General features: G+C 30.2%; 1 protein-coding gene across 1 annotated transcript; it reads left to right on the plus strand.

Annotated features, from left to right (window-relative positions):
• Positions 1 to 10,536: 10,536 nt before the first annotated feature.
• On the plus strand, positions 10,537 to 13,841 carry LOC8261199 (14-3-3-like protein A). The gene is made up of 5 exons (XM_002516700.4): positions 10,537 to 10,687; positions 11,726 to 12,238; positions 12,432 to 12,554; positions 13,056 to 13,172; positions 13,385 to 13,841. The coding sequence occupies exons 2-5, from the start codon at positions 11,753 to 11,755 to the stop codon at positions 13,451 to 13,453; spliced, it is 795 nt and encodes a 264-aa protein (XP_002516746.2). The 5' UTR covers positions 10,537 to 10,687; positions 11,726 to 11,752; the 3' UTR covers positions 13,454 to 13,841.
• Positions 13,842 to 18,035: the final 4,194 nt, after the last annotated feature.

Genomic DNA, 18,035 nt, shown 5'->3' on the forward strand with positions numbered 1-18,035 from the left:
TAGTGCTAGGCTCGTTTGAGCTCGCGTGCTGGCTTGTTAATGAGCTCGTGAGCTGGCTCGTTTAATGAGCTCGCGAGCTGGCTCGTTTAAGGAGCTTGCAAGCTAGCTCGTGCATTAGCTCAATAAATAATAAATAAGTATTATATTGTAATTGAAAAGATAAATAAATAAATAAATAAATAGATTATAAGAACTCAACTTTATTATATTAAAGTAATAATATACACTAATAAATTAGGTTTTAATTGGAAATATTCTAATTGAATAATTTTAGTGTTATTTAACCAAGTACTAGTTTAATAACATTGTTAATTATGGTGCATTTAATTATTATTAATGTCTTACCAATTTATTTTTTTGTCATAAATTAATTTAAGTAGAATAATAAAATATAACTATGTATAAAAATAATATAATTTTATATATAATATAGTTAACTTAAATCAACATAAACTATATAGTTTTAGTTTGGAATAAACAATCATATATTATGTAAATTCTTAAAGATATTACTATAAAATAATGTAATTTGAGCGTTGAATAAATAAGCATATATTATGTAAATGCTTAAAGATATTTTAAAATTATAGTCTATAAATTTATAAATTAACGAAGCATGAATAAATATTTTTGCAATATGCTTAATATGAAGCTTGTAAATAGTGTAAGAGCTTTATAAATCAAAATAAAAGGTATTATAGTATAATTGATAAAGAAAAGATACTGGAGTAAGAACTGTTATAAATTAACATGAGTAAATATTTTTATAATATGCTTAATATGAAGCTTATGAAGCTAGGCTCGACTCATTTATACCCATAGACTTCTTTATTTTCTTTATCGAGAACTTGATTTAATTATTTTAGTTTTTAAATTTATATGTATATTTTACTCTTGTGTATAATTATTTATAATTACATAATTTACAGCTACATATTTAGTAAAATCGAGTTTGCTTAACGAGCTTGAAATCGAGCCAAGGTCGAGTTTAGCTCGTTTATATAAATACCGAGCTAATAATGAGTCGAGCTCGAGTTTAGCTCGTTTATATATATGATCGAGTTAATTACGAGCTGAGCTCGAGCTCTAAAAATTTAAAAATTTATCGAGCCGAGCCGAGCTCGAGTACAATTAAATTTTTGGAAGACAAGCCTAAACATTAAAAAGCTTAAATGCAGCTTTTTTGCATCCTTAGCGACAGATTACCGACGATATCACGACAATTTTTTAGCGATGGCGTGTAAGTTGTAGCTAAATATTGGCGCCAAAGAGGCCAAAAAGTTTGGCGCCTTTCCTTTTTGTTAGTGACAGGCAGAAATATTATCGTTAGGAGCAACGAATAGTGACATAGGTCCATCGCTAAAAGTGTTTATTGATGCCGTTTCAATACAATTTTTCTAATAAGGACACCATCTGTGACAGCCTGGCCTAGAGAAGCGGTTCGACGAGAGCAGGAAGTGGACGCCGAGGCAAAGATAGGATGCCTGGACAAGGAGCGGCTTTTGGCAGGCTTCTAGGATCAAGTGGGGAATGGTTGATAACATATACGTAAAGAGTTGGAACTAATCACATGGGATGTCTTTTGGTTGTTTGGCCGTAAGGCTAGTGGGGGCCAAAGTGGACAATATCTCATGTGATCTGGTTTTCGATCATTACAAATGGTATCAGAGCAGGACCCCTCTAGTAAATGTGTGGTTCGAGGACGAACCAGGTGGAAGCTGGTGGGCATGTGATAGCCTGGCCGAGAGAAACGGTTCGACGAGAGCGGGAAGTAGACGCCGAGGCAAAGATAGGATGCCTGGATAAGGAGCCACTTCTGGCAAGCTTCTAGGATGGCAGCACTCTAAGGTATGGGGGTACATGAATGAATCGAATTGCACATCGAAATGGAGTGGGGAATGATTGATAACATATATATAAAGAGTTGGAACTAATCATATGAGACGTCTTTTGGTTTTTTGGCCGTGGAGTTGTAGCAAAATTAAACATGCTTGGTTCAGAGAAATTCTAGGATGGGGGACCTCCTAGAAAGTTCTCAAAACCGCCAAAGGGATAAAACCGTGAGGCCAGTGAGGGACAAAGTGGACAATATCTCATGTGATATGGTTCTCGGTCATTACACCATCTGTCGCTAAATTGTAAGGATTTAAAAACCCAATAGTCCCTTCCTTTCTCTTTTTCTTTCTCCCCTTTCCTACTCTTTCCTTTCATCCATCTCTCTTTCCTCTCCACCTCCCCTTCCCCTTCCCCAATGTTGTTATTGCTGCTATCGACCAGGTACGACCGATTTTATTTTTGTTTCTTTTGTTTTTTTATATTTTTATTTATTTTTTTGGAGAAAATGTAGCCCTTTGTCGTCCTAGCCCCTCCGACGTCCTCCCCTCTCCAGCTCCGGCTTCCTCCCCTCTTCGGCATTGACAAATAATATTTTATTTAATTTTTATGTTTCTTATTTTTAAAAAATTATGTAAGTTATTTAATTTAATGACTTTACAATATCTTTTATTAAAAAATGAGGTTAAAAAATGAAATATAAAAATAATATGTAATATGTTAATATTTAATTTAATTTAATTTTATGAAGTCATATTGTAAAATATTAGGTTAAAAAATTAAGTATTCAAAATTAGGTGAAATTTATTAATTAAAATTTATGTTATATTGAATTTAATTATATTTTATTAATTTATATTTTAAAAAATCAGATTAAAAAGTTAAATAAAAAATTAGGTTGAATTTATTAATAAAACTTTTACTATATTTATTTTCATTTAAGTATATTTGATTAAGTTAAATTCTTAAAATTTAGTTTAAAAAATTTAATAAATTTAAGTAGATAAAAAAGGTAGGTCAAGAAATTAAGTATAACAAAAATAGGTTAAGTTTATTATTAAATTATTGTAATATTTTATTAAAATTTAAGTAAAAAATTATGCTATTATATTTTTATATTACGTAATTTAATTTATATTTATTAACTTAAGTTTTTGTTATTGTAGTTATTATGGTTTCTATTAATTATGTATTATTAGTTTAATTATTTAATTACAATTTTTAATCTTTTTATTTTCGGATAGTTTTTTTCCGGTAAAAGTCGATCAAAGATACGTACGTGGATTAGTAACTAGTATGTATATATTTTTTAATTTATTGAATAAGTTAAAAAAAATATATTAGTAGGCAATACAAATTTAATAATTTTGTTTGTGGCTATGTAGTTATTATTTTTTGGTTATTTATTAAACAATGATTAATATTTTTTCTTGGTATGACCGACATGTTTAACAAACTTGGTTAAATAAGATGATATGTTAAATAAGACTGTAATTTTTAGGTAGCATGTTAAATAAGACTGTATTTTTAAGTGCAATGTTAAATAAGGCTGTATTTTTAGGTGAAATGTTAAATAAGACTGTGTTTGGCGTACATGATATATGTATTGTGGATGTAAATATTCTTAGTAATTTCGTCTGTGGATACATTTGAAATGTCTTTTACTTAGGAATTAGATTCATTTTACAGGAGGTATGCCCATATTACGGGGGAGGCTATTGAAATTTCGGTAGAATTTTAAGGGTCAAAGAATATCCCTAAAAGTAAAGGTTTGGATAAAACTATAATTAATAACTAACTTAGTAATTTTATTATTTTTAAAAATAAAATAATATCTCAAAAAAAAGGATTAAAATATTTAAAAAGTTTTAAGATTAGATTTAAATTTAAAAAAAATCTAATAATGGTAAGGATAAAAGAATATTCCCATGTAACAAAAATCGTAGAATATTTTTCGATGTCTTTCTCACTAGAGAGTGAGAGGTCACTGAATTCCAGTGTGGACCTGTAAAAATATTGTTTGAAGTTTAATCATTCCATATGTAGATTAATTGACAGTATATCCATTTTATTCTTTGTGTGCATATTGGAATATGTGATAACTCATATTCCATTTTGTGCACTCGGAGAACTAGGGGAAATGCTGCCAAAATTTCTACGTATATGTAAATAAACAGTAAACAATTGAAACGACAATGCATTTTTTAATAGCATAGGTGCCTACCATTGAAGTGAACATATGAGTCACAAGGATGTAAAAATTGAAACAAAAAAGAAACCACATTAGTGCTTAGATAAAAGACAAAAAAGAAGTGTGGCATACAAAAAGATGTATTATTTTCCTCTGACCCCTAGATTGCAGAGAATGTATGCATCAAATACTACTACGAAGGATATAAGGTGGTACACAAAGCACGAGGTTGAAGATGAGGTTATGCACCATCCATGTGATTCACTGACTTGGAAGCACTTCAACGAGACTCATCCAACTTTTGAAGCTGGAACTCGAAATGTTAGACTGGATCTTTGCACCGACGTTTTCAATCATTTGGTCAGTTAGGATAATAATACTCTTCATGGCCAGTAGTAATGACCCCGTATAACCTACCTCCATGGTTATATATAATGGAATAGTACATAATTTTATCTGTATTAATTTCAGAACTAAGAAATCTAAAGAATAAGCTCTATGTATTTTTACAACCACTGATTGCAAAGTTGAAACAGTTATGGGAGGTGGGTATATGGACTTATGAAATTTCACGGAGACAGAATTTTCAGATGTGAGTTGCATTGATGTGGACTATTAGTGACTTTCTTGCATACTCGATGTTGTCGGGTTGGGAAATTGTTGAAGAGTCAGCATGTACGTATTACATGGACAACTCTCAAGCTTTTCTCTTAAGTTTAGTGGAAAAATCATGGTTTGACAACCATTGAAAGTATTTACCAACCAATCATCCATTTCACAGGAATAAAATGAGTTTTACTAAGAATAAAACAGTTGGTACAGAACCCCTACCAGTCTGGCATCATCTCATTGAGGTTGCCGACCCTAGTACAGGTCCTGCTCATCACACTGTTAGGTTAAGGTTGGCCATCGACCACCGGCGGGCACTAGTAAGAATGAATATTATGTACTATATTTAGCATCTCAGCCCGACGAGGGTTCTTATGATCCTTCATCAGTTGACATGTCGCAGTTGTTCGTCGATGTTATGGACGGGGAGAAGAAGCAGCATAGATACGGGCTAGGTTCAGAGGCGCGTACCTTCACCTAGCATCGTAGCTCTAGCAGCTTCAGCAACAGTACCTCTGATAGCTCGCAAGAGGCGCTCAGACGCAAGCTACAAGCGGAGTTAGATCAGGAGTACATCGCCTGCATAGAAAATCTCAAGCGGATTATGCATCACATGGTTTGCATGTTTGGTGTTGGCTTCATTCCACCACTTGTGTCTACTCCTCTAGTTGTGCGTCTATAACTACTATCCTGAATCCTCTAGCTCAGGACCATGGCGACTCAACAGTTGTATACATATAAGATTATTCACTTTTTAAATTATTTTTATAGTTGTGACAATAGTATAGATCACATAAAAGAAATACTCACTTGAACGAGTTCCCTAAGTTAAATTCATGATCTCAATCTCTTAAAATAAAAGGAAAGATTCAAAATAACTAAAATTTGATTTAAAGAAAGAGTAACAATTCGGAAGCACACACGAGTGAATCACACATGACCAATTCTACTCATAATCACGAACCTATTCATGTGTCGTCATGGTTTCACCTAAGGTAGGGCTTGAAGCTCTAGTTAGCAAATCCCTCTCTTCTTTCTCTTTCTTCCTCACTAGTTATCCTCAAAGAGCTGATATTTCTCTAATTCTCTGTCTTTCTCTCAATCAAGGTCTCTCTTCCTATATGGGATAAAACAAAGGGAAAAGGGAAATTTGGGAATTAAGTATTCCCACTTGAGTGATTGGATTTTTCAAACAGTTGATTTTTGCTCACTTCATGATGGCTGCTAGCAGCTTGAAATGTCACCTAGTCTTGCTTGATATTCTTTCATGGAGTCTGAGATCATGTTTAGAACTCGTTTCCCATTGCCTAGTGGACTTTCTAGAACTAGCCAATGTTGGTGACTCTGGCATGGTAAGAACTTCTTAGTTTACTTACCATGGCATCCATTTGACTCCAATCATCTTTCTCTGCGATTGATTCCTAATTTTTAGTGGAAGAGGGCAACTGACATTGGGAGGATATTCGTGAGGGATTGGAAGAAGATGATGAAAAGTGTCTGGTTGCATCAATACACCATATACACTATAAAATGACCCTTTCATTTAAAAAGTGAATAATATGATATGTATAGAACTTGAAATTAAAAGATAAATTATAATTGGTATAATTTTCTTTTATGTAAAACTTCGACAGATAACAAATCAGACCTGAATCAATATACTTTGTTAAAAGAAATGGCATCCAAATTAACTCTAACCTAGCACAATTCAAACTCTAAACTACTCTATTTGAACCCATGCGATCCGACCTGGCTAGTTGCCACCTCAGTCATATTATAAGATATTATTTTCTAAATATAAATATGCAGACACAAATATTAATCACATCAATAGTTGTTACTTAGGTGCTCTCAACATTTCTAAGTTTACTTATAGAAAAAGAAAGGAAAGAAAAAAGAAAAAGTGGAGATTTATAATAATTGGCAGGGGATGACTTGGGTTTAGGTGAAGAAGCCAATGATCTAAAGAAAAAAGAAATAAATGCGCAAGTCAAAAGTAGAGATTTAGGAAAAGAACTAACTGAAAAGCACCGTCGATAGAGAGACAACCCCACTTTCTAAAGCACTGATAGGTTTCATGTATGGGTACGCCATTCACCATTCACCATTCACCACTCACAGTCACACCCCCACTTTTGAACTTTCTTTGCATTTTATATTATTTTATTTATTCTTCTTTTATTCTGAAATACTTTTTAGGTAAAGAAAAGGTCAAGAAAAAAACCCTTCAACTTTTTGGGAAAAGTCAATTATCCCCCTATTGTTCATTTTGGCACAATTAAATCCTAAATATTTCTAAAACTGGAGTAATTAAATCTCACTTCCTAACATTATTACATGCCCTATTAATTGTAAGATCTATTTAAAAATAAAATTTAATAAATAAATGACACCTAAATTTTTAATTTTTTTTATTTTCTCAAAAGAAATATTAAATAATTATAATTAAATAATAAAAAACCGACTAATAAATCTATCATTGTCACTGATATAATTTTTTGTTAGAAACATCAAATTCTATTAAAAATTAATGGATAAAATTATACCTAAACAATTAAAGAGATGTAACTTAATACTAACTTCTTGCTTCAATTGTTTTGTTAAAGTTACAAACTATGTTCATTAATTCAATTAAAATACGTAGAAGGAACAAAAAAATAATTATAATGTCTTATTCATGAAAGTTAAAAATATTGCAAATGCTCCATTTGCTTTCCCAACATACCATCTACTGTGCCACTAAAAACGAATTAAATCTCATAATTGTTCAATATTTTGATCATCAATTAGAAAAATTATCCTTAAGTTGGTCCACATCTTCCAATCTTAAAAGAAATTAAGAAAAACTTTCTAACGTCTTAATCTTTCTCTTTCATTTTTTTGGTGGATTTTCACTGTTTTCCTCTATTCCGTAGATATTTGCTCTGCATATTCTCAATATTACAACTTATAACTCCTTTATATATAGTTGTTGCAATTAACACCCTAAAGTAAAAAAAAAAAAAAAAAAGGCTATGGGGTTTCTAAAAAATTTAGACCAACAAGTATTGCTGAATTTTTAAAAATGGTATTAGATCAAATAGTTTACCAGTTTTGAGATTAGAGATTAAACACTATTCATTTTTCATTTGGTATTCTTTCTCTAACGACAAAGATGATAAAAATCTTTTTTATTTTTTTAAATTCTAATTGGCTATGTTTATATTATTTTTAAGTAAGACCTACAATGATTGATGATAAAATAAAGGCTTAAAATGTACAAATTAGCCCTTCAACTTTAGTCTAAAATGCACATACACCCTAATTTTTACTTTTCCTTATAAAAGGACCCTCATCCTTTTTTTGTGATGGGAATTGTAGGTTTCATCAATTAACTCCCCAATAGAAAAAATTCTATGATAAGTTGAATTAGAAAAAAACTAGAAATTGATCTCTTTAAACTTTGAACTTGGATTCACATCATTTTACTTTATCATTTAGGCATGAAATTTAATAACATCAATCTTTTAATCTATATATTTAGTTTTTTTCTGTTCGTTAACAGAAATATTATGCTGATATATAAATTAATTGTGGGACCCATGAAGCAAATTTAATTGGCTACAAAGAGGATTGTTGTTTATGGACGTTGAGAAATGAAAGAGGAAGGAAATTAAAATTTCCAAATTAGAGGACTAAATCCTAAAAAAAAGAACACAATTATTGGGAATTTTAGGATTTGGTCTTAAATTCAATCAATATATGTGTTTTTATTTTAGGATTTAGTATGCTTTGAAAATTGTAATCTCCTCCTCTCTCATTTCTTAATGTCTATAAACAATAGTCATTTTTTTAGTCAATTAAATTTGATTCATGGATCCCATACTTGCTTTACATATAAGCATAATATTTTCGTTAACGAAAGAAACTAAACACCTAGACTAAAAAATTGACATTGTTAAATATTGGGCATGAATGATAAAACATGAAAAATGATGAGGGTTTGCATGAGGAAAAATAAAGATTGGGATGCTATGTGCATTTCAGATTAAAGTTAAGGGGCTGATTTAGCCTATTAAAATGGACTTGTGATTTGAGCCTATTTGTGTCATTTTAGAAAGTCTAGAGTTTAATTGTGCTAAAATAATCAATAGAAGGATGATTGACTGTTTTAAAAAAGTTTTAAGGGTTTATTTATACCTGTTGCCTACTTTTCTATTTATTGCTTTTTTTAGTCTATATATATCCCCCAAAGATTTGCATGATGTAGTGTTATTGAGCTGACATTGATTAGTTTGGATTCAAATAAAACTTATTGAATTTATTTAAACTTAATTAATGAGTTTCATTGAGAAATATATTATATAAATTTTAAATTAAACTATTTATTATTTTAAAAATATCTAATATTTATTATCATAATATATTTACTGAAATTTATAATTATTATAATAAGAAGTTTAAATACATTATTTTGTAGATATTAAAAGATAAAAGTATAAATTTTTATTAAATTAACAATATTATATTTTATGAATTAGCTCACAAGTATATTAATGAGCCGATTTATAAATTAATGATCAAGCTTTAACCAGTTTAGATTTGACTCATTTGTAAGAAAACCAAATGGACTTTTATGGAGTCAAACTTCAAATAGCTGTCGAAATAATTAGTCTATTTATAATGATGTATTAATTTTTATTATTAAAAATATAATGAAAATTGTATAAATATAAAATAAATAAATTGAACTAAAAACTAAATTAAATTAAAATAATTGTGGATTAAACTGGATTGAATAAAAAAATCTAACCGAAGAGTTGAACTAAACAAATTAAAAGTAAATTAATTCTTAAAAATTAAATATAATAATGTATTAGGCCATTTTTAATAATAAATTAAAGATTTAATTACATAATCCAATTCTACTAAATTAAAATTTTAATTTAGGAGCAATCCTATAATAAAAAGAAACAATTTTAAATTTAGTATTTTTATTTTTTATTTTTTTAATTTGGTATCTAAATTATTATTTTATTCAATTAAGTATTTAAACATGTTAAAAATATTTAATATAATGTATTTAGCAGGTTTTATAGAGTAAAGTGCTTATTTTACTTATTTTGAATAATAAATAGACTTAAATATCTTTCTTTAGAATAATATTAATTTTTATTTTTATTCTTTTTCAACACTATTTTTAAATCATTTATTTTTCAAAAGATTAAAACAAAAGAATTATTTTTATTTTTTAACTCATTCAAATAAAAATTGAAATAAATTAAATATTATTTACTTAATTTTATTATTCTTGTACATTTATCTTAAAAAATAAAAATAAAATATATTCTTTCACTTTAAAATATTAAAAGGAGAAAAATAAAAGTAATAAGTGTTTTGGAAAGATTAATAAAAATAAAAAAGTGATGAGTAAATTTTTTTCTAAAGAATGAATAAAAATTTAAAAAGACTTAATCTAACATTTTTTAGTGCTAAAAAGAGATATGATAGAAAATGATAAAATTTAGAAAAGTTACGAAAAATAGAAAAAATTATAAGTAAAGATAAATATGAATAGATTATTTTATGTGTAAAATAAATTAGATTATTACTTTAATTTATAAAATTTGTAAAGGATACTAATAATATATATAAAATAATATATTTAGATATTTGATAAAAATATTAAAAAATTAAAACACTAAATTTATAGTTAGTCTAATAAAAATGATTACTAAAATTGTTTTATTAATATCAAGAAGATATGCAAGTTGTCGGAAAATTTTGAATTGGAGACCACATGATTAATGCAAATATGGAGATGTGAAAGTAAATATGATGTGTGTGGGTTAGGGTGCGTTGACGGTCAACCCAACAGAAGCGCGTGTTGAACTCTCACCACGGAATCTCCGTCCACCCACCACTTTTCACCTCTCTATTGGACCCCTCTCTTCTTTCTCTTTCATTTCCTTGTTTCTTTCTTTTTATAGTCTCTCCCATTCTCTCCTTCGTTTCTTCGACCTTTTGCTTATTAGAAAACACACGCCCGGCCTCTATCAGTTCACCTAATTAAAGGTATTTTCTTTTTCTTCTAATTATTATTTTCTTTTGCTTTTGATTTAAATCTTTCAGATCTCTATTATTATTATTATTAATTTGCCTCGTTAATTTTTGTTGATTTCTTCTATTCATTTCTCTTGTATTGGACTTTGTGCTCGAGATCTGGTATGGTTTCTATGTTTTGATTCGATTTGATATTTTTGTTTTGTTTTGTTTGTTTTTATGTGTTCTTTTTACTCGATCTGTTCAGATTTTACCTTTTTTAGCTGTTTCTTTGGATTTTATGCTTCATTGTTCTGGCTAACTTACCTATCTAAAACTGTTGACACCCAGAAAAAAAGATATTTGGTTTAATGATCTGTTTGTTTCTTGAGAAAAAGTGGAGGTTATTTCTTTTTTCTTTTTTTCTGGTCGAGAAACAAATATACAACTTTTTTTTTCACCAATTTTTCATTTTTTTTTTAATTTGGATGCCATGAATATGACTTTGATCTGTAAGTCTTTGACAAAGTAAAAGAACTGATAGTTGACTTGGATTCTTATATTATATTATATTTTATTTAGGTTTTCCCACTGAATAAAACAATATTGGTTCAGATTTATGTGATTCTTGAATAAGCAAAAAAGAAAAGGAATTACGGTTTTGATTTTGATTTTGATTTTTTTTTTTAAATCTATTTTAGGATAATGTATTTCTCTTTCAGACAAGCCTTAAGTTCTGTGTTTTAGTAACCTGATTTTCCCCAGCAAATTAAAAAATTGATGATATGTGCTCGTTAATTATAGATTTGATAAATGAGTACTCTGCTATAAAAAACAGATCTACTATATTGCTAAACAGAGCTGTGATGTAGAGGTTTTAAAGATTTAAGCTGTTCTTAATTTACACTTAATATGGAATTATGAGTTCCAACAGACAATTCAAAATGGTGCGTGGTTGATTGCAGAGTTGATTGATTGATTATATTATCTTAAATTGGCTTTTGAAATGTGGTTGCTATTAGCAATGTTTGGATCGTGCTAATGATGCTTGTTCTGGGAACTATTGTGCAGTTATTTTTTTAGTTTGATATAGCAAGGATGTCGCCCACTGAATCAACACGTGAGGAAAATGTCTACATGGCTAAGTTGGCTGAGCAGGCAGAACGTTATGAGGAAATGGTGGAGTTCATGGAGAAGGTTGCAAAGACTGTCGATGTTGAGGAGCTAACAGTTGAGGAAAGGAATCTTCTCTCTGTGGCTTACAAAAATGTTATTGGAGCTAGGAGGGCTTCATGGAGGATTATCTCTTCCATTGAGCAGAAGGAAGAGAGCAGGGGAAATGAGGATCATGTTGTAATTATTAAGGAGTACAGGGGTAAGATTGAATCAGAGCTGAGCAAGATCTGTGATGGGATCTTGAGCCTCCTTGAGTCACATCTCATTCCCTCAGCCTCTTCTGCCGAGTCTAAGGTATTTTACCTCAAGATGAAGGGTGATTACCACAGGTATCTTGCAGAGTTTAAGACGGGGGCTGAGAGGAAGGAAGCTGCTGAGAGCACTTTGTTGGCTTACAAGTCTGCTCAGGTGGGTAATCAATGGGATGCTGACTTCTCCTTCATCCTTGTCCTTATCCTTCTTCATTGTCTCCTTTTTCAATGTTCACATTATTTCTGCTCTTGTTTCTGTTGGTCTTCACCTTTATGCACCGAGTACAGTTGCAATGTATTTTCTTATTTGATTGTTAAATGTGTGTATATGTTGTCTTTTTAAATTGCAGGATATTGCTCTTGCTGATCTTGCTCCTACTCATCCAATAAGACTCGGACTTGCCCTTAACTTCTCTGTGTTTTACTATGAGATCCTCAACTCACCTGACCGTGCTTGCAATCTTGCAAAGCAGGTATTACTGCTGAATTTTGTTACCACATACAATACCAATTGGCCTGTATATGTCTACTTGTTTGAATCAATGTGGGACATATATTCTTCTATTCAGTTGTGACATTTGCAATTAACATGAACTGTTTTATGTTTGCTGTTATGCTTGTGGTGTCATTTAGCTGGCTCTTCTTTAGCTTTCATTGACTTTGGTTACTAGTTTTAAAACTGAAATATGTTCTAGTGAATGTTATTTGAGCAAGCTGACTTTGCTCCCCTTTTAAAGCCAACAGTACTTCTGGATGTAGTAATGTTTGTTTTGCTTAATCTCATTTTGTAACTTGTAATTCTTAGAAGCCATTCTCTTTTCTAAATTTCTTCGTTTCTGTGTATATTTAGATGTTTATGGCAGTGTCTTTCTTTAGGTTTATGTAATGTTTCTTCCATGATCTTTGCATTTTGGAGTGCTTTAATTTTTTTTGGGTCCCTCTCCATCGTCACTGCATTACTTTTTCTTGCACAGGCGTTTGATGAGGCGATTTCCGAATTGGATACATTGGGCGAGGAATCTTACAAGGACAGTACATTGATCATGCAACTTCTCCGGGACAATCTGACACTTTGGACCTCTGATATCACGGTATGCAAACATGCTAGCTTGATAAATAAATATGACTTGACTTCTTAAATTATGATCAGATTAATAGGTTTACCTCATAATTAAATATGAGACATAAAATCCAATCCAACTTCTTGATGTCTTTGAGGTTTCAGTATCGTTTAGGTCAATGTGGCCCATCACTTTACATTGCCCTGATTACACACTTAACTTATCAATTTGTTTTGCCTTAGGATGATGCTGGCGATGATATCAAGGAGGCATCAAAACGTGAGTCAGGCGAGGGACAGCAGCAGCAGTGATGAGTTGATTTTTATAGGATGTCTACTTTGTACTTCTCTTATCTTGTGACCTCTGCGTAGATGCCACTGTGGCTGTTGTAGCTGGTGGTTGCTTAATGAATTTGGTGAACCTTGGGTGTTGACAACACTTAGGATTCAAATGTTCCAATCCAACAGATTATCAGAGCTTCTGTTATTGATGTTTAGAATGCAAGTTGGTATTCTCCGTCGCTTTACCAATGTGTTAGCATGGAAACTAGGTGTTCCATTTTTTTCCAAGTTACATAATTTACAAGAAATTGTTGGGTGTTATTGTTGTCATCCTTCATCTTTTTCTCTTTTATGCTGAAGTATTGGAATAATAATTACTGCTTTGGGAGAAAACCACAAAAGAGGCCTCCTATTCCTATATAGTGCTGTACATTTTCTTTTTTCTCGGTGCTTGGAAGTCAAAATTCACAATTTGTCTTCGCTAGATACGTTATGCGCTATCCCATTAACTTCATTCCAAATGATTGTTCTGCACTTCTGAAAATTAATAGAAGAGAGAAGATCGTCACTGGGGCTAGTTAGCCCTTTGCTAGTTAACATCTAAGGTCGTCAGAGAGGGGGCTAGATTGTGCACATTCACCGTAAAGTGCTCTAAGAAAGTAAGTTTATTTCTTATTGGAATGGAATATATTCTTTCAACAAAATATGTTATTTTGTTGTGGATTATGTAGCATTTAAGTTGGCCGGTTGGCCATTTAGGCAGGTAAGTGGGAACTGAGAGAATGTAGCATATCTTATCTCTAATGGTTGATTCCCTAAAATTCGTAAAAAAATTGTCAAAGATTCTTAAAAAAATGCAGGAATATATTGAAGGAATAGTGTTTGGCAACTGGTGAGTAGTGGTGATCATTGGATAGAAATGGCATGAAAATGTTGGGTGGCTGTGGCTGTGGCTGTGGCTCTTAGAGGAGGAGAAGAGACATATCCTTGGAGAAGAAAAGTTATTGATTAGATGCTAACTAAGATAGGTGACATAAAAAGTTCTTTATTGTTGTTGGAGGGAATTTGAATAATTTATTTAACAAGAAAAACGTTTGCCAAAAAAAAAAAAAGAAAAAGAATATTTACTAGGATGCGCAAATAACCTTTCATTTTGGCAAAAATGCTAAATTACTAGGTGATGAGGTAGCTGACATATGAAATTACTATAATGGGGGTGACTTGAGATTTCCTTTTCTTTTTCATTTAACAAGAAAAAGGTAGAACCATAAATACTATCCGAAATAGTGAAGGGTGCTTGATAATATTCCATTCCTTGAAAGCCAGTGATGGTAGGGTTGCCAAAATAATATATCCATTAGTACTAGTAGCAACCATTACCACAATTTTGGCTTAATACGTAATTTCAACTTTGAACGTTAACTGATTTAACTTCTATTAGTCCTGAACTGTTATTTTAGTTCATTACACATCCCTGTTTTTTTATTTATAACATCTCTTACTTCTGATAGCATTTAAGCGTGTATGTTAAACTTGCCTTAACGCGGAATTGTGGGATTCTTTTCTGTCTCTTCCTTAACTTTTTTTTACTGCATGATACTAATAAATTGCTTCTTGGTATCAAACTTTTAGATCTAATATTTAATTGGTACCAATTCTTTAATTGTTTATATTTAACTCTAATTCTTTTATTTTTATTTTTATTTAGGATATCTATAATTTTTTCAGCCTAACTTTACTGATATGACCATTAGAAATGAAATATTTTTATGGTTTAATAACTTCTTCTACTTTTATTGGTAAAATACTTAATTTTGATTCATTAGGTTCCTAAAAAGTTATTTTATTTTGAGATATCTCTGAACTTTTATTTATTTTTTATTTTTTAAGTCCTTACATAAGTGTTTGTTAATTTTAAAAACTTCTTTTCAAGAAAAAATTTAAAAATAAACAACAAAATAGAAAAATAATGCGAATGAGTCGAAAAATGAAAATAATATAAAAAAATTAAAGTTGAGAAACTAAAGAGCAATTTAGCAACCTAATAGAAAATTAAATTTTTTTCTAAAATTAATTGTTTCTAGGTGTAGTATCATCTTTGTATATATGCAATTCAAAAGATCACCTCCTAAATTGATTTACAACAGCTTATTTCAAAAGATCATCCGCCATGTTTTTTTTAGATGATGTACATTAATATAATGAATTGCTTAGATTGATATATATTAAAAAAACTAGCTTACAAAATAAAAATAAAATAACACTATTAGTTGGATATTATTAGATTTGCAATTTTACAATTTTCATAGGATGCATTGAGATAAGGAGAATATTTTTTAAAATAAATCTAAATTTAACGAATAATCTTATATTGCAATTTTATGAAAACTATTTTTCACATTAAATAAAAGAATAGACAAAATAATGAACATGAGATAAGATAAATGCATGACAATTCTCTTATACAAATTCAAGATTTTTTATATTAAATCTAATGACAAGGTGAATCATGACCCAAATAATGTTTGAATGCAGTAAATATAACAAGCCATTATATAAACTTTTAAGGACCTAATGAATCAAAATTAAAAAGTCCAGGGAATCTTTAGAATAAGAAAAAAACATTAGGGATCCAATGAACTAAAGTTGAAAAGCTCATTATTTTGTTGGAATAATTTTTTTTATTATTCATAATTAATGCCGCTTGCACTATCTAACATGAGGACTTAAAAGTTAAAAAAATAAAAGTGCAAGGATTTATTAAAATAAAATCGATTATTAGGGATTAAGTAAATAAAGTCAAAAAGTACATGAACTAAGAGATGAATTTTACCTATTTTTATTTGATTTGCCACATCAGCAATGATAACTAACTACATTTATCCTATAAGCATGCAGGGGGTGCGCCTCTAAATCTTCTCCATATTACACACATTTAAAAAAGGATCCAACATACTTAGTAGAATAAATCAATATTTTATTTCTGACGGCTATATTAACAAAAATACGCCGAAAAATTTATAGATACCCTACACTGAAATAAAATTAGAAGTACTAGTACCAAAAAGAAAAAAAAGTATTGGTATATACTAGATACAAAGTCTAAAAGTTTGATACCGAAAGAGCAATATACCCATGTGATAACCTAACGAATATAACTTTCCCTAAAAATTAAAGACAATCCTTTCTCTTGCCTTCTCTTAATTCATTAACTCATATCAAAGTTGGAAGTTTTTGTTGAAATTTTTTCCTTTGTCAATGGGTTCCAAGTAGTTAAAGATGACGCCATCAATGTCATTCAAGCGCATTTTAATATGAATCTCATAAATAAAATATTGTAAGAAAAGAGTCACTTCTTTTTCTTTTTGCTCTGCTATTGAAAAAGAAAATTACGTTTAATCTGTTTCAATTTCTCTTTTTTTTTTTTTCTTTTATGCTATTTGATATGGATCAACCAAGGCTTAAAAATATTAATTTGGATGGGCTTGATGACAAGAGCAACAAGAAAGAATTAAGGAAGGATCCATTAAGTTTGCCACAAGGTCCAATTACAAGGTCAAAGGCCAAGAAGCTTCAAGAGTCCTTAAATGGCTATATGCAAGAGTGGGCTAACAATGAAAGTCTAATAGGATTCGACCCAAATGAAATTCATAAAAAATGAGCTTTGTTTAATTTTCTTAAAGTCCAACTTTATGAAGGCCAAATAGATTTTATTTAATGTTCTTAAAGTTCAAGTTTATGAAGGCTTTATTTAGCTCTTAGTATCCTATTTGGTTAGATGTTAGAGTCTTCTAAACTTGTAAGAAAACTCATATTAGATCAAATTAGTTAAGTAAGAGACTTTGGATATGTCTTTAAAACATGTCAAATTCGTATGCCTTTTTCATATTATGATTAATTAAAGTTTTTACTTTCTTTCAAGCTAAAATTTTTTGTATCTTGTGTTCTTATTTAGGTTCAAAACTTACTTATTAAGGAGTTGATCTATCCTTATGGCGTATTTTGAATTGATATCTAAAGGGTATGTGTGAGAGAGTTTAAGTCATTGTGCTGTTCCGATCATTTTAGTTCCGAATAATAATGGCACTTGCAGAATATATGTGGAATGTCATACAATTAATAAAATAATGGTAAAGTATCATCATCCTATCCCGAGGTTAGATGATATGCTTGATGAATTGCTTGGTACATGTTACTTTACTAAGATTGATTTGCGTTCAGGATATTATCAAATTCGCATAAAACAACATTTAAGACTAAGTATGATCTTTATGAATGGCTTATAATGCCATTTGGGCTTACTAATGCACCTAGCACTTTCATGAGGTTGATGAACCATGTATTGCATGAATTTCTTGGTAAATTTGTAGTTGTATATTTGATGATATTCTAATCTATTCTAAGTCTTTTGATGATCATATTATGCATGTGCATAGGGTCTTAAATGTTCTTAGAAAAGAAAAAAATACTTGGTAATCTAAAGAAGTGTAGTTTTTGCATCGATAGAGTCATATTTTTAGGTTTTGTTGTTAGTTCTAAGGTCTAAAGGTTGATGAGGAAAAAGTAGAAGCAATTAAGAAATAACCGACACATTCCATCATTAGCCAAGGTA

Source organism: Ricinus communis, chromosome 5, assembly GCF_019578655.1.
Source record: "Ricinus communis isolate WT05 ecotype wild-type chromosome 5, ASM1957865v1, whole genome shotgun sequence".
NCBI lineage: Eukaryota > Viridiplantae > Streptophyta > Magnoliopsida > Malpighiales > Euphorbiaceae > Ricinus > Ricinus communis.